Source organism: Corvus cornix, chromosome 4, assembly GCF_000738735.6.
Source record: "Corvus cornix cornix isolate S_Up_H32 chromosome 4, ASM73873v5, whole genome shotgun sequence".
NCBI lineage: Eukaryota > Metazoa > Chordata > Aves > Passeriformes > Corvidae > Corvus > Corvus cornix.
Window position 1 is genome coordinate 37,357,453 of NC_046334.1, and position 25,295 is coordinate 37,382,747.

At 35.7% G+C, this 25,295-nt stretch overlaps 1 protein-coding gene across 6 annotated transcripts in view; it reads left to right on the top strand.

The window, feature by feature from the left end:
• WDR17 (WD repeat domain 17) overlaps nucleotides 1-25,295 on the top strand; it is a 63,151-nt gene that overhangs the window by 20,241 nt on the left and 17,615 nt on the right. For 5 of the 6 annotated variants that reach the window (XM_039551356.1, XM_019287142.3, XM_019287143.3 and 2 more), the window contains exons 4-21: nucleotides 1,239-1,469; nucleotides 4,444-4,695; nucleotides 5,439-5,561; nucleotides 5,896-6,083; nucleotides 7,319-7,487; nucleotides 9,466-9,557; nucleotides 13,707-13,789; nucleotides 14,699-14,785; nucleotides 15,500-15,664; nucleotides 16,551-16,753; nucleotides 16,896-17,045; nucleotides 17,153-17,283; nucleotides 19,145-19,270; nucleotides 21,467-21,622; nucleotides 21,919-21,983; nucleotides 22,366-22,498; nucleotides 23,716-23,807; nucleotides 24,964-25,063. In XM_039551356.1, coding sequence (XP_039407290.1) covers nucleotides 1,239-1,469; nucleotides 4,444-4,695; nucleotides 5,439-5,561; nucleotides 5,896-6,083; nucleotides 7,319-7,487; nucleotides 9,466-9,557; nucleotides 13,707-13,789; nucleotides 14,699-14,785; nucleotides 15,500-15,664; nucleotides 16,551-16,753; nucleotides 16,896-17,045; nucleotides 17,153-17,283; nucleotides 19,145-19,270; nucleotides 21,467-21,622; nucleotides 21,919-21,983; nucleotides 22,366-22,498; nucleotides 23,716-23,807; nucleotides 24,964-25,063 — 2,546 coding nt within the window. The remainder of the gene's footprint in view (nucleotides 1-1,238; nucleotides 1,470-4,443; nucleotides 4,696-5,438; nucleotides 5,562-5,895; nucleotides 6,084-7,318; nucleotides 7,488-9,465; nucleotides 9,558-13,706; nucleotides 13,790-14,698; nucleotides 14,786-15,499; nucleotides 15,665-16,550; nucleotides 16,754-16,895; nucleotides 17,046-17,152; nucleotides 17,284-19,144; nucleotides 19,271-21,466; nucleotides 21,623-21,918; nucleotides 21,984-22,365; nucleotides 22,499-23,715; nucleotides 23,808-24,963; nucleotides 25,064-25,295) is intronic. The other variant, XM_019287144.3, reaches the window with a different exon arrangement.

Genomic DNA, 25,295 nt, shown 5'->3' on the forward strand with positions numbered 1-25,295 from the left:
ATTGTATTAAAAGTCTAGAGGGTTAAGTATCCATGTTACAGTCATATTTCCCTGCCCGGTTCTGATTTATTCCATTTAGTCAAAACAAGTGCCTGTATTTCTGTTCTTACAGTCAATCTTGTCAGGTGTCCTTGGCTCCTACATTTGCATTCCTGGAAAGCAGATGTAACCCAAGAACAGTCCAAGTCTCAGGATCTAATAAGCCATTTTGGGACTCCCTACTCTGTTCTCTCCAGAGCATTTAGGGATACCTCTGGAAATCTTGTACATCTTGGATGTCATGCAAAAGAAAACTCCACAGTAATTTAATCTATTCTAAAAGAAATATTGTATCAGTTTATGCATGAATATAAATGCTGGTACTTATTTTTCAATACCTTGCTTGTTTAAAAATCTACTTTAGCCAATGACTACACATGGATAAAGTGTTGTTATTACTATTTTAATATTTTTAGAAACTAATTTAAGATAATATGTTTAAACCTTCTATTGGTTTCTCTTTTAGTCCCTTTTACATTGCCATGTAAAAGTATCTAAATACAGTTTTAAGTTTCAGCTTGAGGAATTTATCTTACTGTCGTTTATTCCTTTAGGCACATGTTATTAAATTATGAGGATGATGAGGATTGGAGACGTTAAGATCAAAATTCTTAAATAGGACTGCCTACAGTTTGATGTTAGGCAACTGAATTAAAACTGTCATGTATCCCGAAAGAAGCTATCAAAAGTTCCCTTTTATTACAGAGCTAGCTTTCAAATTTTGTCTCAGATTTCTGCTTCTGTTATATTTATCTCTAAATTTCTTTGTATTTTGCTAAAATAGGCATTTTGAAATTCTCAGTATTTTACTAGCTTAGTAGCAATTAACTTACAGTAAAACATAGTGGTGAATGAAATTCTGAATGAATGAAAGTATTTTTCACATCTCTTTGCAGGATCAGTTCTCTTTCAAATGTGTGATTGTCTTTGGCACCGATGAAGTATAGATATCATTAAATACAGCCCATCAAAATAGTGTAAAAGTAATTTGGGAAGTAATTTTACTTCCTGCCTATGGAAGTCTGTAGTTTACTTTTACACTGTAAGATGTTCATGCAGTTCTCTATATTTCAGTCTAGTAATTTTTGCATAGAACAATTATTTCTACTGTTTTTCAAGACAATTGCTGATAGCAGCTCAAGGAATACTACACTGAATTTTGTATCCTGGTTCTTATAAGGTTTACCTGTATGTTTCAGGAATTCCTGCGTCACTTAGCTGGTGCTGGAATGCAGGTGATGCAGTTGCATTTGTGTCCCACAGAGGTCCGTTGTATATTTGGACTATCTCAGGACCGGACAGTGGGGTTACTGTACATAGAGAAGCACACAGTTTCTTGTCAGATATCAGTCTGTTTAGATGGCATCCAAAGAAAAAAGGAAAGGTGGTATTTGGACATACTGATGGAAGCCTATCTATTTTTCAACCAGGTAAAAACTCATATGGTAAAATATTTATATTTTTATATGTATCTCTTGTTTTTCTGTATGCATGGAATTCTGCACTTTTAAAAATTAGATTCTATAATGTAGGTACATATATAAAACTTGTTCTTGATTCATAATAGTCCTACTTCCTACCATATCACAAAAATATGATTTCTTAGATAAAGAGTGTAGGGCATTTCTCCTCCCTTTTGTGACCAAGATAAGACTGCAATTTTTCACTACTACAATATACACATTTTTTTGGAGGGTGATAACAGCCATGATCTTCTACTGAGCTATATTTCCCTGCAAGTTTATTTTTCTGAAAGGAAAGACTTGAATCTTTTGTTTACTTTCTTACTTTTGCATTTATTGTGGAGTCCTCTGTTTCATATTTTAGAGTCCCCTGCAATTTTATAGGTAGATCCTCGTGTCACACTTAATATTATCTTCATGGTTCTGTTCTGTCAAAGGATAGATGGGAAAATATTTATGTCTTTTTGTCTTAAATCCACCATGCACATTTGTGCATACTTTATAAGTAGTCTAGTTGTCTGCTAAGAAGGTGTCATAAGCTCATTTGAAGGTAAAATTTCATTTGTTTTCATAATTTTCTTCAAAGACAGATGTCTGTATTAGGTTGAACATTTCAATTTTTTTTCCTGACTACTTCTTTTTCCTCGAGTAAAAACTGATTTCCAGCTTAGTGAGAAAAACTGTTAAGTAATGTGTTAATTTTACATAAAGTTGTTCTCCAACAGCCATGCAAAATTTATTTTCCTTCAGTTCACTCAACTAAGTTGTCACACAGGATGTCACGCAGAATAGATTCCCTTGCTTCTGTAGTGCTGACTGAATTAGCACTGGCATTGGGAAAAGGATATCTATTTTATTACGACATCATCTAAGTATTTATCAGACTGAGACTTTTCATGAAGTCTGTCTAGAATTATTTGAATATGAAAACAGAAATAATAAAAAAAATATTTAAAATACCAAAATTGTGTTCTGCAACTGAAAATATAACACAGGCTGAAAAAATTTAGGCAGTGGCAGTTTTGTATGTACCACAATTCAAGTTGCTGTAAAAAAATTGTTTAAGGAAAATTATCCATTACTGCTGGGGATAAAACTATTTGCATCAACGTGAAATTTAGATTAGATTATCACAGGAATTCTTCCTTTCTCTGTATTTAGGATAGTTTTCCTTATTATTGTAATATTACATATCTTTATTAAAATAATTTTAGAATTTAAAAAAAACCAAACATGCAAGTTATTTCCTGTTCTTAACGTACATAAGAGTCTTCATTTCCAATAGAGAAATAAAATTTGAAAGTTTATTTGAAGCTGGGTGAAAATTTTCTGCATAAATAGCAGACTGTGAAATGTGTTTTTCACTGTTGTTGCCTACTTAGTTTTCTCTCCTATGGCTGTATTTTTGACTATCCATTAATGTATCAGAACATTTAGTGTAAAGAAAATATATGGAAGAATTTAAGATTAGTACCCAATTTTTAGGGAGATTCAATGCAGTCATATAGAGCCAAATGTTTTGTACTATTTTTCCTTTCATTTGTTATCAAAATAAGCACAGCTTACTTAAAAGACCTATGACTCAGTTGCATGATTCATACTGTTCATGTCTTCTTTTAATGGAAAACAAAATTTAACAATTAGGGTTTTCATGAGGCTTGCTTTTAGACTTTTTTTTGAAACACAGGTAAAACTGAATAGCTCCTAGATACATGCTCTCTCATACTCTCCCACCAGTTGATTGTGCTTTCTTGGGGCTGAAGTGTTTGAGTATGGCTGGTTTCAATCACTCGAGGACTTATTGCTTTTAGTTCTTGTATAGCTAACTGAAAAATGACAATTCAGCTTTGTTGTCAGTTCTTGTTTTTCATTTCGATGTTGACTTGCAGTAAAACAAAAATTTGAGCTGAAATATAAGCAGAGGACATTTAAAAAAGTGAGAATCCTCAAGTTTTTGGCAAATTAAAGCAGTTATCATACTTTTGATGTTATTCCCAATGCTTCGGAAGAGTGAAAAGAAATGGAATGGAGAAACTGGTTTGTGCTGTTAATTGTTGTGCAGTCTTAAATTATTTCTCCCATTTCTGGTACCTGATTTTATAAAGTTGGCCTAGATGTAATGTGTATGAACCAGTACCAGCATTAAAAATTAGTACCAGCTGAATAATGGAAGATGTCAATTTGTTATTTCTAGAAAACAGTATTTTCTTTTTTTTCTAGTATAAGATCACAACTTCAAAAATACATTTATTCTATTATATACTATTTCATTTGGACTGTACACTGTCTTATAAAACTAAGATTCATCTCTGTAAAAATAAAAGTGGGAAATAAATATGATGTTAAAAAAATGTGAGTTTTGATAATATGGATCATCAAGTGAAATACGTCATCTTTTTGTAGGTGTCAGAATAGATATTTAATGGTCTGTTTAATTTAATGGCTACAGAATCTATAAAGACTTCATGGTTGCACACATAGTTTAACAGAAGAAAAAATGGTTTTTCAGAAAAACCTTTACTACCACAGTGGTTTCCTGGTTCATACTGCCTTCATTTTGCCTGTATTTGTTGTGGTGTGCAGATTTACTTACACTCAAATGGATTCTATTTTATGCTGTGCTGCAGCCTTTACTCGTAGAAATTATTAGAACATATGATTTACCATACTTTCCTTTCCTATAAAATTATGTTAATAAACCTGACAGCTGTTTCTGTTCTCTGCGGTATTGAACATAAAATCAAATCTGATGGAAAAAGAAATACTCTAAATCAAGTACTGCAAAGGCAGCTTCATTAATTTCACTGGTGCAGACAAGAGAGCAGGCTAGTGAAAATTTCAAAGAGAGAGAAAAAATTATGTTTGTCAATTAACTTATAATTACTGAAAGGATATACTTGATTTAATTTTTAAATAATCTGTTTTCTCATGCACTTTAAAGGTTCAAAAAATCAGAAACATGTCTTAAGACCAGAATCTCTTGAAGGAACAGATGAAGAGGATCCAGTTACAGCTCTGGAGTGGGACCCTTTGTCAACGGACTACCTTCTTGTTGCTAATTTACATAATGGTATTCGACTAGTTGATTCTGAATCTCTGTCCTGCATCACAACTTTTAGTTTTCCCAGTGCAGCAGCATCTGTTCAGTGTTTAGCCTGGGTTTCTAGTGCACCTGGAATGTTTATAACTGGAGGTAAGGCTTTTATTTCCTGATTTATACAAAGATAATAAATACAGAACTGAATCTTCAAAACTGATACTCCAAGTTTGATTTTTCTGTTTTGTAACATTTTTACAAGTAGACGCATACATGAATTGTACAAAAACAGACCATAATACAAAACCAGAAAATAATAAAACTACACTGAGCAGTTTTTACATGTTTTAAAAATTTTAGCTACATAAGTATGTGACTTTCTGCTTTTTTTTATGCTAAATAATATTTTTCTCATGCACACTTTAGCAACAAATATATGAATTCCTTTGCAAATAGGAATAAAAATGCATTTTACTAATTGATGTCACTTCAAAGATTTAGAAAATTAAAAGAGGAAAAGAACCTATTTCCTTCTTTTCTATGCCACAGACATTATGGCTCAGGTTGAATAAATGAATAAGGAAACTAAGACTCGCAGAATATTTTATAATGAGAGAGGTTCCATAGAATTTATCTATGTTTAAATAGCTAGTTTTAATAATGATTGTTAATAGTGATATGGCCATGGTGGTAAATGGAGGATAAATAGGCTGCCATGCATGTTGCACTAGATGATCTCCAGAGGTCCTCTCCAACCCTAACTATTCTGCGATTCTATGGAGTTGTCAGTACCTGCTTATAAAATTCTTCTTAGGACTTGAAGTTTAATTCATGGTTGTATTTTTGCATAAATCAGTCCTCAAACTCATACCTCTGTGTTCTGTCTTTTTAAACCTCAGATTCTCAGGTTGGTGTGTTACGTGTTTGGAATGTTTCACGTACAACACCTATAGATAATTTTAAATTGAAGCAAACTGGTTTCCATGGCTTGCATGTGCTAAGTTCTCCTCCAAAGAAAAAGTGTAAGTGTAAATTTGATTGCTATTCATTGTACTGGCCGCAGCTTAAGAAAATCTTATTTATGAGTCTTGTTATGTCCAGATCAGTCTCTATAAGGTTGGTCAGCTCTTTAGTTCTTAATTAAAGTACCTTCTGCTGCTAGTGGACTAAACAAATGCATAAAGGATCAAGCACCTTGTAAGGTCCTTCTGTAGTAGGCCAGGCTTCATACAGGAATTCTCAATTTCTTTTGTTTTAAATCTCATAGGAATACAAGCATTTTACTCTTTATAATTTTACTTATTATTGAAATAAGAAATAATATTTTCTTATTGTCTTTTGCTTTGTATTGTTAAGCATGTTCATCAGAGTATCCTACTAAAAATCACCATACATCTTCAACAAGTGAGGCTGTTCCTCCTCCAACTTTAACCCAAAACCAAGCATTTTCTCTTCCTCCTGGTCATACCGTCTGTTGCTTCATGGATGGTGGAGTGGGGCTTTATGACATGGGAGCCAAAAAGTGGGATTTCCTTAGAGATTTGGTATGATTCATCTCTGTCTTTGAAATGAAAGTTTATTTGTCTTATGCACTTTCTTCCAACAGCAAAAAAACTGGAGAATGAAGTCTTTGCAGTACTGTAAAGCAGTTTCTATTGTTAAAAAGAGCCTAAATTTCTAGGAAACAAAATGACAGTTCTGAAGTTTAAAATAATCTTTTATTGCGGATGACTGAATTCTGTTGGAAGTATTCTGACAGGTTTTTTTTAAACCACAGATAAAGATTTAAGGACTTGGGTTTTGTTTGTTTATTTTTTTAACTGAAATTTTAGTTTGACGGCCTGCTCAGAAACTTTCTCTAGAGGGTTTTCTATAACTCAGAATAAAAGTTTGAGTCAAGTCAGAGAGATATATGGTGAAGGCACTCAGTTTAACATTACAAAGACTGAATTATTAAATTTTCTTTGAAGCTAAAATTCAAAAATGGGTTTAACACAGATGACCCTCTTCTTCACCAGGCTTTTGGTGATTGAGGTTCTTGATGATTTTTCTCTTTTCCTTTTTCATTGAAAAAAAAACTCCAAACAAACAACACTCAAATAATTTTCAGCTGTGCTCCCATATGTGTTTGAATAGAGGGTGCTGGTTGGCTTTCTCTTTCCATTTTTATTGGGTTTGGTTCTATAAAGCAACTGAGGCTTAAAATAAATTCTTACGTAATACCTGTGTTTCATATATTTGTAGATTTTAATTCTACAAATGCATGTCTTGGAAAACACCCAATTGATACATGAAATCTCTAATGGATTGAAGTTTAAGCTGCAATAGATCATAGACTGTATCTAGGAGCACAGAATATTCAGTGGGGTACTAGACAACTTGTGGAACATGTTCAACATACAGAGCTTTACTTTTTCAGTCAGGTGCTTTTTACCAAAAGGGAAAAACTATTCCTTTTTTTTTTAATTAATTTTTTTTTTCTTAGTTTTTTTAATTAAAATTTTTAGCAACTTAGTTCCAACAGAAAATGCTAACACGTTCCTGGCACTGTGTACCCTGTTGTTTCATGAAGGAATTTTTCTGATTTTCATAATAATCTCTGAAAGAGCATGTTATAGTCCAAGTTATTTTATGCTATTTAATTTTGACCGATAAGGCGAACTCTTAATTGACCTGACAGGTAAATTAAGTACAATGTATTTTAGAGCTTGATCTAGAGTTGGACTTATGAAAAACATCAAATGTAATAAAAATGGATTAAATATTTGTTTCATTTAAGGGACATGTTGAGACCATCTTTGATTGCAAATTCAAACCTGATAACCCTGATCTTCTTGCTACAGCTTCATTTGATGGCACAATAAAAGTTTGGGACATAAATACTTTATCAGCGGTTTATACATCTCCTGGTAATGAGGGGGTTATTTATTCCATTTCTTGGGCTCCAGGTAAGAATATTTTGCTGTATGTCTAAATGTTCTTTGAATTAGCATTGACTGCAGAATTTCTCATAGAAAAGTATTAGTTTTATATAGAAGGGCATCATATAAGGTTTAAATAAAACTTAATTTTCTGTGAAACCAGATGAATTCAATGCTTCAGACCTTGCTGAAGCTTACCCTTCTGAGTAATGCTCCAAGTATTTCATACTCAGAATGGAGGGAGGGAAATCTCCAGAACATTGCTAACATGTCATTACGCAAATGACAAAATGACTTGCTTTGCATGAGAAGCAGTTACTTAAAGGAATTCAGTTTATATTTTGGGCTGAAATAATGGAACATATGTATTTATTTTTTATTTTTTGTGTAGGAGTCTACTCACTGAAGAACTCTGATTTTACCCTATTAGAATAGGAAGTGTCTTTTCTGCAAAGCGTCTGCTTTTTCTTAGAGAAATCACTGGAGTCAGTAGGAAATTTTGTTTTCAAAACTGTTCTGCAACCCTCTTTGGTGTACCTGAAAAAACACTTCTGATAGTTGTCAATAGTTGACAATAGGTTGACTTCCTTGTTGTGTTTTAGTTCTTTGGACAGCAGATGCATTTCTTTAAAATCTAAGTAATTCATCTCTCTGTTCTCACCTGCACTTTTAAACTCTTAAGAAATAGAATCACACAATCACCAGCTGGAAGAGACCTCAATAATAACTGACAGGAGAAAAATATTGTGACGGGAAGCTTAATGTAGTCTGCATACATGAAATAAATTTGCACTTTTTCATTTCAGAGAGTCTCTTGGACCTTGTTGCTCTTCAGAAATAATTTACCTTGCTATATGGCAATTATGGCAATATGAAATATGGTGCTTATGTTTGGTTATTTAGCTTTGAAATTTAAATTCAATTTGTAGTTGTATCTCACATTGAATGAATGGTTTGTCTACTGGAGGAGGGGTGTGAGGTTGTTGCTTTTTGGTTTTGCTTTTTTTAAAAAAAAAGTAAATTGGAAGCACGTGCTTCAACTTTGTTCCTTACCATCCTGTCCAAAAGCTCCTGTCCCTCCCAGCCAGAACTTTTGCTGCTTCTTTCACCTTACTCCCAGACAGTTCCTATCTGCCTTGTACTTTGTTCCTAATATATAATCTAATGCATGCCACCATTTTTTTGGTCTCAGAAGACCTTTGAAAAAAGTGGTTACTACTTTTTCTTTTTTCTCCCCCATCATTCTCCTACCTGAGTCTATTCCCATTTTATATATTTACCTTGTTAGACTCCTCCTGCATAGATTGTCTTTTCTGCCTCTGAAGCTTGGAATAAAATAACAGTCAAGACTTTCCTATAAATCTGCTATTTATTAAAAGCATAGCTATATTAGGATAGAGTCACTGTGGTGAGGAGAATTTGGTGACTTTTGGGTTAGACCTGAACTGAATTTTCAGGTTCTCACTGTGGAGTTTTGTACTCAGATTTTCCACCCTGTAGAGTGTGGTTACAGATTCAGGTACGTTCTTGACGGTCTTAGATGCAGTAATGGTGCAAGATTAAGAAAACAAAATACTCTTAGATGTTCTGTCTCATTTTTATGATTTGTCTTATTACATAGGGAACTTTAAAGGAAAATGGTCTAGTTGCTACAATTTAAGCTTGAAACATTGAGATTACCTCTCAGTTTGAGTCATATGCATCATGATCATTAATTTCTTACATGCAAGACTTTCAGCAGGCAGTAAGATACTTTTACAGCAATACAATTTTTATTTGACCATTCCTCAAAGCAGGAATGTAGAAAAACAGGTCAGGCTTTCATTGAAATTGGTGTTTGTGACTTAGTAGCAAATGCTGGCCTTAAACTATGGAAAACTCATGTCTATGTGCCATTGATGTTTTCTGTTCATATTACATTTCTTTAATTTAAAGTAGAACCACCGTCAAACAATATTGTGATTATATAATTACTGTAATATTTTACAAACATCTGTCTTTAAAGGAGATCTGAACTGCATAGCAGGTGGAACATCCAGAAATGGCGGCTTTATCTGGGATGTTCGAAAAGGCAAAATTATAACCAGATTCAGTGAGGTAAGATGAGATTACTTCTTTTTTTGTCTATATGAAATGTAAGGTAGTCATTCCCTCTAGTGTCCATAATTAGAGATGGCCAAAGTTCATATGTTTTTAAAAGGTGCTGTAGTATAAAAAACTATAGAATTATGTGTGTGCCAGTTTACATGTGTGGCAGAAGTATTTTTACTCCCTCAGACTTGATTTGTGATATGAGAGTGGTGAAGCACCAGATGGACTCCATTATCTTAAAATTGGTCCTGTAGGGATGCATGGCAAAAGCATAGCTGACTCCTTCTTAACTGTGTAAACATATATGGACATACAGACTCAGCTTCAAAAGGAAAACTGTGTTCTGTATTTTCAAACATAAGGGCCAGAAGAAACTTTCAGTCCCTAAAGTCTAGATCAATAAAGGTCCATTTCTCAGCACACTAAGCAGTATGACTCATTTAGCAGCTTGCCTTGGATTAGCTGAAATCTATCCAGGCATTTTTAAGTCCTGATATAATAGCATAATTTTTATTGGCAGAAGGAGCTGTGTAATACTATGCTGTAGTATTTTACACTATTTTGTGTATTCCTAGTATATAGCTGTGATCATCAGATTATACAGACATAATTATTTAACTGTAGGATCTGCATCAATGTACAAGGGATGCTCTTTGAGAAGAGAGGTGAAGGAGTGAGGAGAGGTACAAGCAGAAACCTTCAGGAGTTCTGGGATTCTGACACTGATATTTGCATTTGTGCTACTAAATATCTGATACAGGTCCCACTTAAATCTTCTCATACCACAATTTTTCATGCCCACTAACTTCATTATTCCAACAAGTAACTAACCTTTATTCAGAATCACTGAATGAGTAAGGTTGGAAGGGACCACAGTGGGTCATCTGGTCCAACCTCCCTGCTCAAGCAGGGACATCCTAGAATGCATTGCACAGGATTGTGTCCAGATGGCTCTGGAGTATCTCCAGAGAGGGAGACTCCACAACCTCTCAGAACAATCTGTTCCAGTGCTCGGCCACATACACAATTGAGTTCTTCTTCATGTTCAGTTGGAACTTCCCATGCATCGGTTTCTGCCCATTGCCTCTTATTGCTCAGCACCACTGAGCAGAGCCTGGATCCATCCTCTTGACACCCTCCCTTCAGATACTGACAGACATTGATGATCACTTCTCTGTTGTGAATTCTCAAGACTGAATAGGCCCAGCTCTCTCAGCCTTTTCTTGTAAGAGAAATCATTTTTATTGCCTCCCATTGGACACTCTCCAGGAGCTCCATGTCTCTCTTGTACTGGGGAGCCCAGAACTGGACACAGCAGTCCAGGTGAGGCCTCACCAGGGCTGAGTAGAGGGGCAGGATGACATTCCTTGACCTGCTGGAATGCTCTTCCTAATGTACCCCAGGACACAGTCGGCTTTCTTGGTCACAAGGGCATTGCTGGCTCATGGACAGCTTGGTGTCCACCAGGACCCCCAGGTCCTTCTCCACAGAGCTGCTTCCCTGCAGGTTGTCCCCAGCCTGTGCTGGTGCCTGAGGTTATTCCTCCCCAGGACCCTGCATTTGCCTTTGTTGAATTTCAGCTGGTTCCTCTCTGCTCATCTCTCCAACCTGCCAATTTGCCTCTGAAGGGCTGCAGAGCCCTCTGGGGTATTGGGCACTCCTCCCAGCTTTGTGTCATCACTGAACTTGCTGAGGAGGCATCTGCCCCTTCATCAAGTCATTGATGAACAAACTAAACAATTCTGGGCCCAGTGTTGAACCTTGGGGGCCACCACTAGTGACAGGCATCCAGCTAGATCCTGTGCCACTGATTGCAGCCCTCTGGGATCTGCTGTTCAGCCAGTTCTCAACCCACCTCACTGTCCACTCATCTGGTCCACACTTCCAGTGTGCAAAGATCTCTTGCCCCCTTTACCCAATTTCTTGCTCATCAGGATACATTGCTCTTGAGCCTGGAGGAAGTGATCTGGGAATATCACTGGTTCTCTTGGACCCTTCTTCCCTGCAAGGCATGTTCCCATGGAACTGTTCAAAGAAAATCCCTGAAGAGACTAAAGGTAGCTCTGCCGAAGTCTGTGATTGTATCTTACCTGCTGCCCTGCTTCCACCTTGCCTGATACTGAACTCCACAGTCTCATGGTCACTACAGCCAAGGTTGCCCCCAGCCTTCACATCCCTCACAAGGCTTTCCCTGTTTGTTAGTATGAGGTTCAAGCAGCACAAGATCCTTGTGGGATCTTCCACTACCTGTGACAGGAAGATGTCATTAACACTTTCCAGGAATCTCTTGGACTGTTTGTGCTTCTCTGTGTTGCTTCTCCAGCAGATGTCAGAGTAATTAAAGTGCCCCACAAGAAGCAGTGCCTGTGACTTTGGAGTTGCTTCTACCTGGCTATAGAAGGCTTCATCCACTTCTTTTTCCCTATCAGGCAGCCTATAGCAAACACCCACAACAGTGTCTACTATCCAAAACATAAGCTTTTGACTTGCCCATCATCCACCCCAAGACGGAGCTTGATACATCCTAAGTGTTGCCTCACAGAGGGGGCAATTCCACCAATGTCACTTCCTGATCTGTCTTTTCGAAACAGTGTGTAGCCTTTCGTGGCAGCATTCCAGTCATTCGAGCTATCCCGCTGTGTCTCTGTATTCACAGTGCGGTCAAAGGCCTGTGAATGCACGTAGATCTCTAGTTCATCCTGTTTGCTCCCCATACTGTGTGTGTTGGGGTACAGGCACTTTATAGAAGTATTTGACTGTGTCCACATCCCAGTGGAGGTGCAAATGGATGTCCCATAGTCCTGTCTAGTGATTATGTCTTTGGCTGCTTGTGCTTGCTCCAGGTATTGCCTCTTAAGCCTCCTTAAGCTACTAGAGTGGTTTCTGTTGTTCTCTCCTTCCCTACACCTTCTCTCTGGCAAGCCTGGCCCTGGCCTCTTTCCAATCTAGTTTAAAGGTCTCTCAATGAGCCCTATGAACTCATGAACTAAGGTCCTTTTTCTCCTTTGAGACAGGTGGACCCCATTTGTTGCCAGCAGGCTTGGTGTTGTATAAACTGACCCATGATCAAAACCCCCAAAACTGTGCTGGTAACACCAGTATCAAATCCGGATGTTCATCTGCATGATCTTCCTGTTTCTTGCCCCATCATTCCCTGCAACTGGCAGGACAGAAGACAACACAACTTGTACTTCACATCACTTTACCAGTCGTCCCAAGGCCCAAAGGTCCCTCTTGATTGTCCACAGTGTTCTTTATTTAAGCTTCAGGTTTATATAGTTAGGGATTGCTCATTCTTCAGCTTGACCCAGTTTTATCTCTTGGATCCTGAAGGTTACAGCAGTTTTACAACTGTCCCAGTTTGAGATAAATTCGGAGGAATGTCTGAAATGAACGTCCTCTGATAGAAAGCAGGTTACAGCCACCCTCCCCCACCAGAAGATTCTTCAGAAAGAATTTTCCTCAGAGGAAAGTGAAAAAAAGTTATTTATTTAACAAGCAAAAGAGCATGCAGGCATGGAAAAAAGAATAATGCTAAATAATAAAACCTCTTGCTATGGAGAGAACCTGGGTAGGTTTCAGAGTCCTTTGTGGGGTTCAGCATGGGCCCCTCTGGGCTGGTGTGTAGAGCCTTCTGGATGATGTTCTGGCGTTGCTGAACAGTCCAGAAGAGAAGAAGAAGCCAAAGTCCCAAGGCTCCGTACTTTAGCTAACAAACAAGAAACTAGCTAAAGGGCAAAAGGAATGTAACCCTTCCCTGCTGCAGAAGTGGAGCAGCCAGGCAGGAGAAGCCAGCGAGCTTATCTGTGTTTTGAACACAAACTGCCGAAAGAATTCCAGCAGCTCTCTCCCCTCTCCCATAGTAGTTTTAAAGGCACAGAACTCCTGTCTGGCATAGGGCAGATGATAGGGAATACAGTATCATACAGTCACCCCAGGACAACTACCTATCTCCATATTCCCGATATTTTGGACTTGGATTCTCAAACATCCAATTGTATTGGGTACTCATTATAATGTGGTTTTGTACAGTATACTGTACTGGGAGAAAAGGTCTGCAGCCCATAGGGGAATAAAGTAAAAAAGATGAGTCAATAGATGAGAGAAAAAGGGGTGAATTATTTCTTATTGATAGGTATTTTGCATTTTTTGAAGCATGGAAAGAATGGAATCTTCTGCATTGCCTGGAGTCATAAAGATTCCAAAAGAATAGCAACCTGCAGCAGTGATGGATTTTGGTGAGTGTTATTGGAAGAAAAAAAAATTGCTAAATGCACTTCTCAAGTCCATAAATTTTGACAGTACTCTCAGTAATTAATTATAAAACTTTTCTTACTGGACAAAACTTGAATTATATTAGTCTTCTGTACTTGTTAGGGTATGTTTTTCATGATTTTAAGAAAAAAAAAGGAATGTTTTCAAAGGAATAGTGTCTAAGACACTCTAATAGTAAAACTAAGTACTGATTTTTATTTGGACCAGAATATCTTCCTATGTTTCTTATCTGTAGAGGACACTTTTCAAAAGCCATCCAATTTGCTTGTCTTAATTTTTAATTTTTTTTTTTAGTTTTTTAGTTTTTTGTTTCAAGGACTAAAAAGTACTATTTTAGAATGAAGTAATTACAAGTGTACTATCACAGGAGTATAATAACTCATTTCTAAAAACACATGAATATCTATTGAGACCAATTTTGCATATATTGTGTTTCAGTACATTTTAAAAATCCTTCTTCATTAGTTTCCTCTGCTACCTGTGTCATTCCAGCTCAAACATAATGAGCAGAAATTTTAGAAAACAATCAGCTTCTTTTTTTTTTTAATTCCTAAAGATCTATTTGTACCTTAAAGCCATGACTAAAACTTTGATTTTGGGCTATGGGGATCCTTTCACAATAGAGGTACTATGGTGAATATCTTTAAAGCCACTCTGAAGAAACATAGAAAATGAAGTAGAGTTAGATGTTGTACAATCAACATCCAGTTAGATGTTGTAATTGAGGGGCTGATATTATTTGTGGCTATTTCTCCTATTCTTTGTGTATATCTTTTTGCTATCTGGCTTATTTGCACAGAATAAAACTTAATTTTGGATAGCCTACTCAGAATGTATTTTTGCTTATAATAATACATTGTAATTGGTTTCAGTATTATTCGAACCATTGATGGCAATGTTCTTCACAAGTACAAACACCCAGCTGCAGTGTTTGGCTGTGACTGGAGTCAAAACAACAAGTAAGTAAAAATTAACCCAAAGAATTGACAATATTTACTATTTAAATTGATTACCAGCAAAGTAACACAAAGTTATCTAGAATGTGATATTCACTGTGATAGTGAAACACTGGAGTTATCTGTTCCACAGTAGGATACGCCTATAGCAGCTCTCTATTCCCAGTAGTATATTTCATTGACCACCATGAACTTCCTTAATTTTCAAAGGAGGATCATTTAATATTGATGAGAGAAAAAAAAATTATCTAGCTGAATATATAATGGGTGGGAGAAAAAAACAGACATTCAAAGCCAGGAACGAGGGTTTTAGACTGGTGTCCTTGGAATGGCTGCTAAGGTGAAGATGTAGCAGACAAGTAAATACATTATGATTATATGTAAATTTTGTAGATAATTCCTAAAAATGACATGAGAACTTTGTGTCAAAAAAAAAAGTTATATAGTAATTCAGTCTATTAATAGTTGTGTATTGGGTGCATGGTCATACTGCAGTGCAAATACTATTCCCCATTGCAACTAATGGATCTTTATCAGGTTTTTTTCTGATTTAGTTTATTTAATTGGATTATCAATAGCTACATCTTGAAGAGATGAAGGAGAAGCAAAAATATGCTATTTTTTAAAAACATAGCTGAAAATTGCACTTTTTTTTTTTTTTTTTTAATTTAAAAAGACATTGGCCATCTCTGTGATTTTGCTGTTTTTATTTTGCAGAGATATGATAGCTACTGGTTGTGAGGATAAAAACGTTCGTGTTTACTACTTGGCAACCAGCTCTGATCAACCACTGAAAGTTTTTACTGGGCATACTGCAAAGGTGTTTCATGTACGGTGGTCCCCTCTCAGAGAAGGAATCCTCTGCAGTGGCTCTGATGACGGGTTAGTATTTCTGAACAATTAGAAAACTTAAACCTCAAGCAGGAATATTGGAGAAACTTAAGATCTTTACTTATAATGGTGTTGTGAATACTTAATAATCTAAATCTCTGCCTTGTTCAGATTCAGGCTTTAGCTTTATTCTTAGCTTTATGTAGTATTTGGGCAGCAGGATCATTATCTAAAATTGTCACAACTGCTGTAGTTGGGCAAGTTTCCAAATCCTTTCCCAAGAGTAGGGTCAATGCCTGATACTATTACTGCAACGAATAACACAAGAAGGATACCACATGTTTACATTACGTCTAAAGAAACAGGTGCAAGACCTGCTCTTATTTGATATTTTTCAAAAGTATGCTTAAGTAGGATCTGCAGAGAATTTTAATGAGTATTAGATACTTCTGTTTTGTTGGTTTGATGACATTGCTTTTGAGGGAGAGCACATAAGTCCATGTGAGCAGGAGGAAGCATTTTTCTGTGATTCAAAGCCACTTCCCTGCAGAGTATAGAAGATATTTTTGTAAAGGATATTTTGTAAGTTTGGAGTATTGGCTTCTATTGCTTTCCACATTTGCATTCATTAGAGGTTTATGCTTGAAGCAAAATCTATTAGTTCATGGTGTAGTGATTCATGACAGGAAGCAACCTGATAGCAAACTTCTTGTCAATAAAATACATTGAATGGGACTTGCCCTAGGATTGAACACTGAGGAGCATTCTGGCGACTGGTCACCAGCTAGATTTAGCCCCTTTCACTGCAATCTTTGAGCCCTGATGTGAAGCAAATAAATATTCTGATAAATTTGAAGCTTAAAATATTGCTGAGGTAGAGAGATAATTATATTTCAATAGGTGATCTGATGGAGATTGATCTCTTATCATGTTTCAGTACTGTTCGGATATGGGATTATACACAAGATGCTTGTATAAATGTTCTTAGTGGACATACAGCTCCAGTACGGGGACTTATGTGGAATCCTGAAATTCCTTACCTTCTAATATCTGGCAGCTGGGACTATACAATTCGAGTCTGGGATACAAGAGATGGAACATGTTTGGACACAGTTTATGATCATGGTGCAGATGTATATGGTAATATTTTTTAAATTTTGTTTTATTTCTGTATTGAAATGATTCCAATAAAAATTCTGTTTTAAAATTTATACAGTAATTTAATCAAACAGGTTATTAGATAAACTTACTTGACTATATTTTTAAATATCCTTTCTACTAGGATTAACATGTCATCCTAGTCGTCCATTTACTATGGCATCCTGCTCTCGTGATTCCACTGTGAGACTCTGGTCATTGACGCCTCTTATAAACCCTCTACAGATAAATATCATAACCGATAGATGTTGGGATGATATTATCGGCAATCCAGGTAAGCAAATTGTATGAACCATTGTTTTCATTTTCTTTATGTTACTGCTCTTATTCCTTTGGTTGTTTTTTATTTTAATTTCATGTATAACTCTTTGTGTGTGTTAGATCGCGCCGTGGAGCCTGGCACTCCTCCTTTGCTATGTGGTAAAGTTTCCAGGGATATGAAACAAGAATTGGAAAAATTGTCAGGAAATCCTCGGGGAAAAAAACTACGGTGGTTTTCAGAATATTTTTCAGTAAGTATTCTGCAAACTTAAGGATGTTGTCAGTGTGAATTACTTTCTCTTCTGAAGTCAATCTCCAAAACTGAGATTTCTTTCTTCTCCACCATTTTTTTTCTCTTTTTTGAAGGGATCTTAGAAAATAGGCAGAAATCAGTTCTATTTCTTATAGAACTTAAGGTCTATAGGTCTGCATATAAAAATGTCCGTGATTGAATTGTCTGTCACTTGTGAAAAACAAATCTCACTAATTTAACTTTGCAAAAAACAAACCAATTTTTTGCAAAGTTAAATTAGTGAAATAATATCATTTTCTATAGGAAAGGTTAATTTGACAGCAATTTGCTATTGAAGAAAATGAAAATATGTGTTTAATCAAAGTGCATTAGAGCTTTTTAATTTTTAATTAATCAAAAGAATACCTTCATTACTGATAAGATTTGAACTGCCCAAGTGTCTGTGCCCAAATTGCTCTTTATGTTCTAGGAACTGTAGATCCGGATCCGGCATACCTCAGTATCCATCTATTGCCTTTTCTCCATTGCACAGTAATATTTTCTATAAATTGCTGCAGCCTCTCAGTGCAAATGAGTTAAAAATATGGGTTCCTGTGAGTGCTTACCTGCATAGGAGCTGCACTTGAGGTAGAACAAGGACAAAATCACCTGGAACTACAGGTTCTACTACTACTGGAGCTCATGTCAAACACTGTTGTAATTTAAGTCAAAACACTGATCTAAAAAGACCTAGTTCATTCAAAGTATTTATTTTGAGTTCTGGCTAAATTTAAGTATATGACTTAGAAATGCTGAAACAATCTTTCTTGATTTCAAACTTAGACATTTTCTCTTTTGTTAAAAATATATTTATGGAATTCCTTATCTTACAGAAGTTATAAATTTTGATTTCCCATGTTGATTTGAGAGTAAAACTGTTATAAGAATATTAGAATTTTCCAAGAACAAAAGCTTTTTTGATCAGGTATGCTCAGTGCTTTTTGAGTCCAGAAAATGAGGTATTGTGCTAAACTATGAGGAGTCTAATAAGAGTTTTAATGGACAAAAAAAGAGAGAGTAGACTTTTTTTTGGGGGGGGGGGGGGAGGCCGGAGGGGGCAAGGGGAGGGGGTGGGCATGGGGTGGGGAGAGATTTCCCTAGTAGGATTTTATGCTTTTTACCAGCTCAGAAATAATTTGACTTCTAAACTTGTGAACCTGTTTTTCTTAGAGAAGCTTCTTTAGGTCAAAGGTTTAATGATTTTTTTAAGCTTTTAAATACTCACTCTCTTCTAGACCTCATTCAATGTTAAACTGTTGTCCTGTTTCTACAGAAGGATTGATTCAAAGGCTAGACCAATAGAAATGCTTGAAATTTATTTTAAAAAATTATTACAGTTCTACTATATGTGTCTGTTTTAAGATTTAATATTAAGATAGTAAACCAGCTTGTGGCAGTCAAGCCTTGAAGCTCTTTTCTACCTGGCCCATGTCTTTGCTTTACAGAAAGTGGGAAACAAGTGCTGGGTCAGCTCCTGCATGCCAGCAACTGACTGCTGGTTTGTGCCAGCAGTAGACACAAGATAGCTTGTATTTCTTTGAAAGCAAAAGGGAAAACTCTAATGGCAAGCCCTCAGCTATGTCTAACCATAACCTAATAGGTTCATGGATCTTACTGTATCTTTACTGCCTGCAAGAAGACTGAAGAACTTGTAGTATCTTGAACTAATTCATGTTTTCATAATAAAAGTTCTAATATTGAAATGATCTGAAACTGTATTTCTTGGAGTTGACTGACAAATGTTTTCTAATGTCTTTGTAAGTTCAAGTTTCTCTCTTGAACATTACTGTAATAAAACTCTTCTTCTCTAACAATTTTAGCCTCCAGGAGGCAGCAAAAATTTATGGGATTTGGTTGCTGTAATAAAAGGACAGGATGACAGTTTGCTTCCACAAAACTACTGCAAAGGAATTATGCATATGAAACACCTCATTAGATTTAGAATGGTAAGTGAAGCACAAACAATATGTGAAAATGGTTGTTAGTCCATGTAGTATTTCACTATTTAAAAATAACATTCAATGCTTTACAAAAGGTTGCAATTTCAAGTCCAAAGAAATTTGTGCATACTAGTTCTTCACTGCAATACTACTCCGTTACAATAGTATGTAGCTGTCTGTGTGATTTCATGCATACTCAGTGTTAAAATGCTAGGTTACAGTTATTAACTAGAAAAGCATTTTTCAAAACAATTAAAAGAAATTGCAAAGCAATCATCACTACCGTTTCAGCTATGAAGCAAGTTTGTCTTGCCTGTTATATACACTGTACTTTTATGTTTGGTAAATTCAGATTATTTGATTGTATAAACATGAAGTGTGTAGCTATGTTCAGATGTACAGACGGGAATTCATGTCTGAAAATGAAGGAAAGTCAGCAGAAATATGTTCTGCAGGTCTCTGGAAGAAGGAATGGGTAAGCAAGAACCTGTCATTTATATGAATATGCAGCTTAAGAGTGACTTGGATGAGAATAGGAAATTTAAGTACTAGGCCATAAATTTATTAGTAGCTGCATTTATGAATATGCAACCAGATACACAGTTTGTGTAGAATATGCAGATTCATCATTCTGTCAGGAAGTTCTTAGGAATACTAAAGTATCCCATACTTTAATGACTGGACTGTAAATAGAGGAAAGATTATCTGCTGGTATGGATCAAGGGAATGCTCTTGCCAGCCCCTGGGCTAATACTTGCCAGGTATCACATGTTGTTTACTGTTACATGCTATTTTGCAAAATCACAGGCTCTTTAAGCGTGTCCTACATTCCTTATGACTCTCAAGTGATTAAAGATGATTAGTATTGTTAACTGTAATAATAGCAGCTGTTCTGCTAATCCTATGGAGTTCTGTTTGTGTGTCCATGTGTCAAAAACAACAGTTTTCTCAGCCAGTTAGCCTGAGAAGACATTAAATCTTGACTTGTGCAGTCCAAGAAGTCTGTTTATCCCTGCAACATGATTTCATGCATTTATAGCCCCATTGATCTAGAGTAACTACAGTAAGTGCTGGTCATTCTGTGGACCTAGATGAAGTGTTCACATTAATTAAAAGCATTTTCCCCCCTTCTTACTCACTCAGAGTCTTGTTTGAGACCTTTAAGAGAAAGTAGGGGGTAGGGTAATGCTGATTGCTTGTTAAGGACTGCTAATACTCTCTTTTCCTTAGGAAGCTGAATAATGGCACTGCAGTACCTAGACATTTCAGGATGAAGTAAGGATGTAGAGCAACTGTCTTTTTTCTGTTTTTAGGAAACAGAGAGGATGCATTGGAACCTTCAGCAGGAAAATGTAAAAAATATAGAAGTGCTGAAGAAAAAAATTAATGTAGTTTGTTTAAAAAAAACCCAGATCCTTGTGAGCTGCCATTGGTCTACATGGCAGTTTACTTTGGTGAAGAATGTTCAAAATTCGTTCTCCATCTTCAATATATGGTACTGCAAAGTCATGAATAGCCAAATGCCACCATTGTGCATTGATGATAGAATCCAACTGAGAATTCTTGAAAAGCTCCCTTTGCTTATTTTTTCTGTTAAGTATAATTCTGTTGCAGCTTGTTTCTCAAACTCTGACAGATGAAGAAATTTAGTCTTATCTCCCCAACTAATATAAAAATTGCAGTAGTTGGGAATATAAGTAATTTCTTGGCCATATGGTTAATGGGACATGACAGATCAGACCACAGAGCCTATTGTCTACCAGTTAAGCCTACTGTCTTTGTTATTTCTTTATGTGGACGTCATTGTAATAGTAATACATACAATTTCCAGCTCTGTATGGCATATGTTCATAAATATTTCTTTTTCAGTTTCAAAATATCAAGATTTTTATGAGGCACATCTGGGTGAATTACTATTATATATGAGAATTTAAAAAAAAAACCAACCCTAAGCTAATAAAGGAAGAGAATCAAGGAAAATGTATGTGTACAAAAAACCACAAACACAGTTACTTTAACATCATAAATATAGTTCACTGTAATCTCATTGAAATCTCTTTCAATTAGCCTTTTCTCTAAAGAATTTTTTTCTTAAATTATAATCTTTATATTCCACTGTAATATCTGGCAATAGTCCATTCTTAGGAAAACTTGTTTTCATCACAGAAAACTTCTTAATCTTTTTTTTTTTTTTTTCCTCAGTCCAAGGCCCAAGAACTGACAACAGTAAAGATGTCTAAGTTTGGAGGTGGTATTGGTGCACCAAGCAAAGAAGAAAGACTCAAAGAAGCTGCAGAAATACATTTAAGATTAGGACAAATTCAGCGATATTGTGAGCTAATGGTAGAACTTGGAGAGGTAAAATATCAGAACACTATTGAAGAATAATAAAATATGAAGGTTTCTGAAAACCTTCATATTTGCATATTTGCAGCTACCCTAGCAAAGATAGGGAGGCAATAAATGGGTCACTAGTCCCCAGATCAGTAATCTTGTTCCAATTACTTTTAACATATGCAGTCTAAAGCATAGCTCATTCCTTATTTAACTTTTGAGAAATCTATTTTTAATGGAAGAAAAATTACACTAGTTCAAAATATGGCTGTTTCTCAAATTAAAATTATCGTGTTAAATGCATTGCTTCTTTCTTCTAGTGGGACAAAGCTCTCTCAGTTGCACCTGGTGTATCAATGAAATATTGGAGGAAGTTAATGCAAAGGTAAGTTAATAAAAATATTATGGCACATTGTAGCTTCAGTCCATAAAAGGACATAGACAAGTGGGAAGGACGGATAGTAATATCAGTTATAGTTTTCTTTTGTTACAGCATGCTAGTGATGTTACTTTTTGTTCAGTAAGCTTTGGGATGGAGCTGGGGAGGATTTCAACAATAACTTTGTGTACAAGAAGCAAAGGGTTGAACATAAACTGCAACTTCATAAACTCTTTAGTGCAGTATTCACGTTTTGCAAGTCTGGAAAGGCAGATGGTTTTCAGTGAACTTTAAACAGCTTCATCTAACACCTAAACCATATAGATAAGTTTGGTGATTGTTCATATATGTAGATATTTCTTGTTTATTTATTCATTTGTTTAATTAGGAGAGCTGATCAGTTAATTCAGGAAGAAAATGATGATGTCATCCCATACTGTATAGCTATTGGCGATGTGAAGAAACTGGTTTCTTTCTTTACTTCAAGAGGTCAGCTTAAAGAGGCTCTACTTGTTGCACAGGTATTACTACATATATATCAGTGTGGGAGATGTATTTAGCTCTTAGCTTGTAACTCAGAATATGACATAATTTAAAAGGCTAGCTCTTTTCACTTTAGCAAAATAGCTGAATAATGATGCCCAAGTCTTTACTTCCATGTGGTATTGACCAATTTTTATGCAGAAATCATAAGGAGGTAACTCATGTTTACAGATTTAAAGCCTTATTCTTCTAAACTGCAAATGATCATAATGAAAACTGATGTGTTCAGTTTCAATTGAAATGCAACCTGATTTTCAACAGTCAGTCCCCTTAACATCAAAGTCATGTAGAATTTCATTTCTCTTGAATTTCTGCTGAGAAATCATCTGTCTGTATGTTTTAGCTAAATAGCTGAATAAGGTACAGAATGTAACTTTGACACAGATTTAACAAGCTATAATGTTTGAACTTTAAAGCAAGTTAAAGCTTCAGAAAGATCTTAATTTTTCATGTAAGAGAGGTATTGCAGAGAGATATTACAATTCATAGAATAATCTTTGTCTCAACGGTTTAATAAGATAATAATAAGCAACAAAATACCAGGAATTACTTTCCCTTTTAACTGAGCCCTGAGGTTTAATGGTGTTATCCTAGCTACATCTTAAAACATGTGAAAGAATTTCCAAAATTCATAGAATCAATTAGGTTGGAAAATACCCCTGAGATCATTGAGTCCAACCCTTGACCAAACACTGCCTTGTCAACTGATTTCATTTTAACCCACAGTGACCTCTTTGTATTTAATGTTAGAAATAAATTATTACCAGATACGAAGGAAAGTTCACCTTAAGCCACTATATGCCAAACCTTCCCAGATTTTCTGGTATACCTGCTGAGAAGTATGGAAGTCTATGGACTTCATCCTTCCCTCAGAGCTGTTTGCTCATTGGGGTGTAAAAATCAAGGTTGTAGCCTTCACCATCCATTATATACAAATGCTGAAAAATCCTGCACAAATGCGTAGGAAGGAAGAAGTATTTGCTTCGGTAGAATTCTTGTATGTCTGGATAAAACTAGGCTAAGATTTAGCTATGAATGAGTTCATTAGTTTAAACATTCAAACAGTTTCTTTGTTATAACTGGGCTTTAGAAAGAATTTTATAAATCTTAGATTATTTTTGTTGTTACTGAAAAATTTCATTTCATCTTCAGTTTGAATTGTGCATTAATTTATCTATATTTTATTCACTTCCAGGCAGCTTGTGAAGGAAATATACAGATGTTACCACTCTCCACAACAAGCAGAACTTCAAATTCTGGTGGAAACAATACAGATGATTATAATGAGTAAGTTGTTCTAGTTTATATGTAAAACCTCATCTTAGTGCAGAGTGTAAAGTCATTAAGGGAGATAAAGCAAAATGGTTTAATTTGGCATCAGCAATTTAGAGTTCAACAAAATATTGTATCTTCTAGTACTTAGTTAATAGAGTTACTAACTACTTGTTGCTACATTAATTTCCCTATTCTGTCTCCTGGCACAAAATGGATTTTTCATATGTATGTATTATAATTATAAATGTCCTTTTCACTTGCTTGATATTTAAGATGCATTCCTGTGCACTTAAATATATAGCATATTACCTTAGAACCTTTGGTAAGCAGAGTAAGTTTTAGCATTAACAAGTATCTGTGATCCCCTATTATTACACATAATCTCTTCCTGAAGCTTTGCTGTTTGTCATCAATGAAGGTTCTGATAATGTTAAATAAAAATCAAACTGAGAGAGTAGGTTTAGATTGGATATTAGGAAAAAATTCTTTACTGTGAGAGTGGTGAGGCACTGGCACAGGTTGCCCAGAGAAGCTGAGGATGCTCCAAACCTGGAAGTGTGCAAGGCCAGGTTAGATGGGGCTCTGTGCAACCTGGTCTGGGGGAAGGTGTCCCTGCCCATGGCAGGGGGCTTGGAACAGAATGACCTTTATGGTACCTTCCAACACAAGCCATTTTGTGATTCTATTACTCTCATTGTCCATGCCCATAAAAAAACCCCAAATATGCAGCTCTCCTTGTCTAGAACAGCGCTCCAAAACCTGAATTACATTATCCAGTTATAGGTGTAGTAAAAAAAGGAGTTTAGAGGCTGTGTAGTTACTTCATTTACATGAGCAGTTTTTGAGGAATTAGAGAAATAATGGTTCAGAGTTTACAGGTACAGATTGGATATCCAAATATTTCATTTTTCTTCTCTCAGTCTGAAGAGACATTTCTGTACTGATGTAGACTTTGGGAAACTGACCCACCTCAGTATGTACCAACAAAAGTAGTGGATGAAGCTCAAACAGATTGCATTTTTCAAGCTAGTAGTGCCATTATCTATGAGTCAAATATAGCAACTTTTAGGGTACAGAAGCAAGTGTGGTGAATTTCACATAAATTAAGACCCAAGGCAAGACTCCAACATTAAAGTGACCTTGCAGAATTAATTTTTTGTTCTTGCAGTCTCCTGCAGAGGGTCAGTAAAGAACTGGCAGATTGGTATTTCCAGGATGGCCGTGCAGTGCTTGCAGCATGTTGTCATCTGGCTGTTGAAAATATAGAGGTAATTTTTTTTAATTTAACAATGAAAAAGCCAACATTGACTTCCTTTTTACATCTTCACATGTGTTTTAAAATTTATGTGTCACATTCTAAAATGGTATTTGGTATTTGATTTGTTTATATTTATGCAGAGTTCGATCCTTATAGTATTAAATTTAGTAGCAAAACTCCCTTGATTCTATTAAATTCAAGGTATCTTTCATGTACAGAAGGTAGCATGATCTTGAATTGTA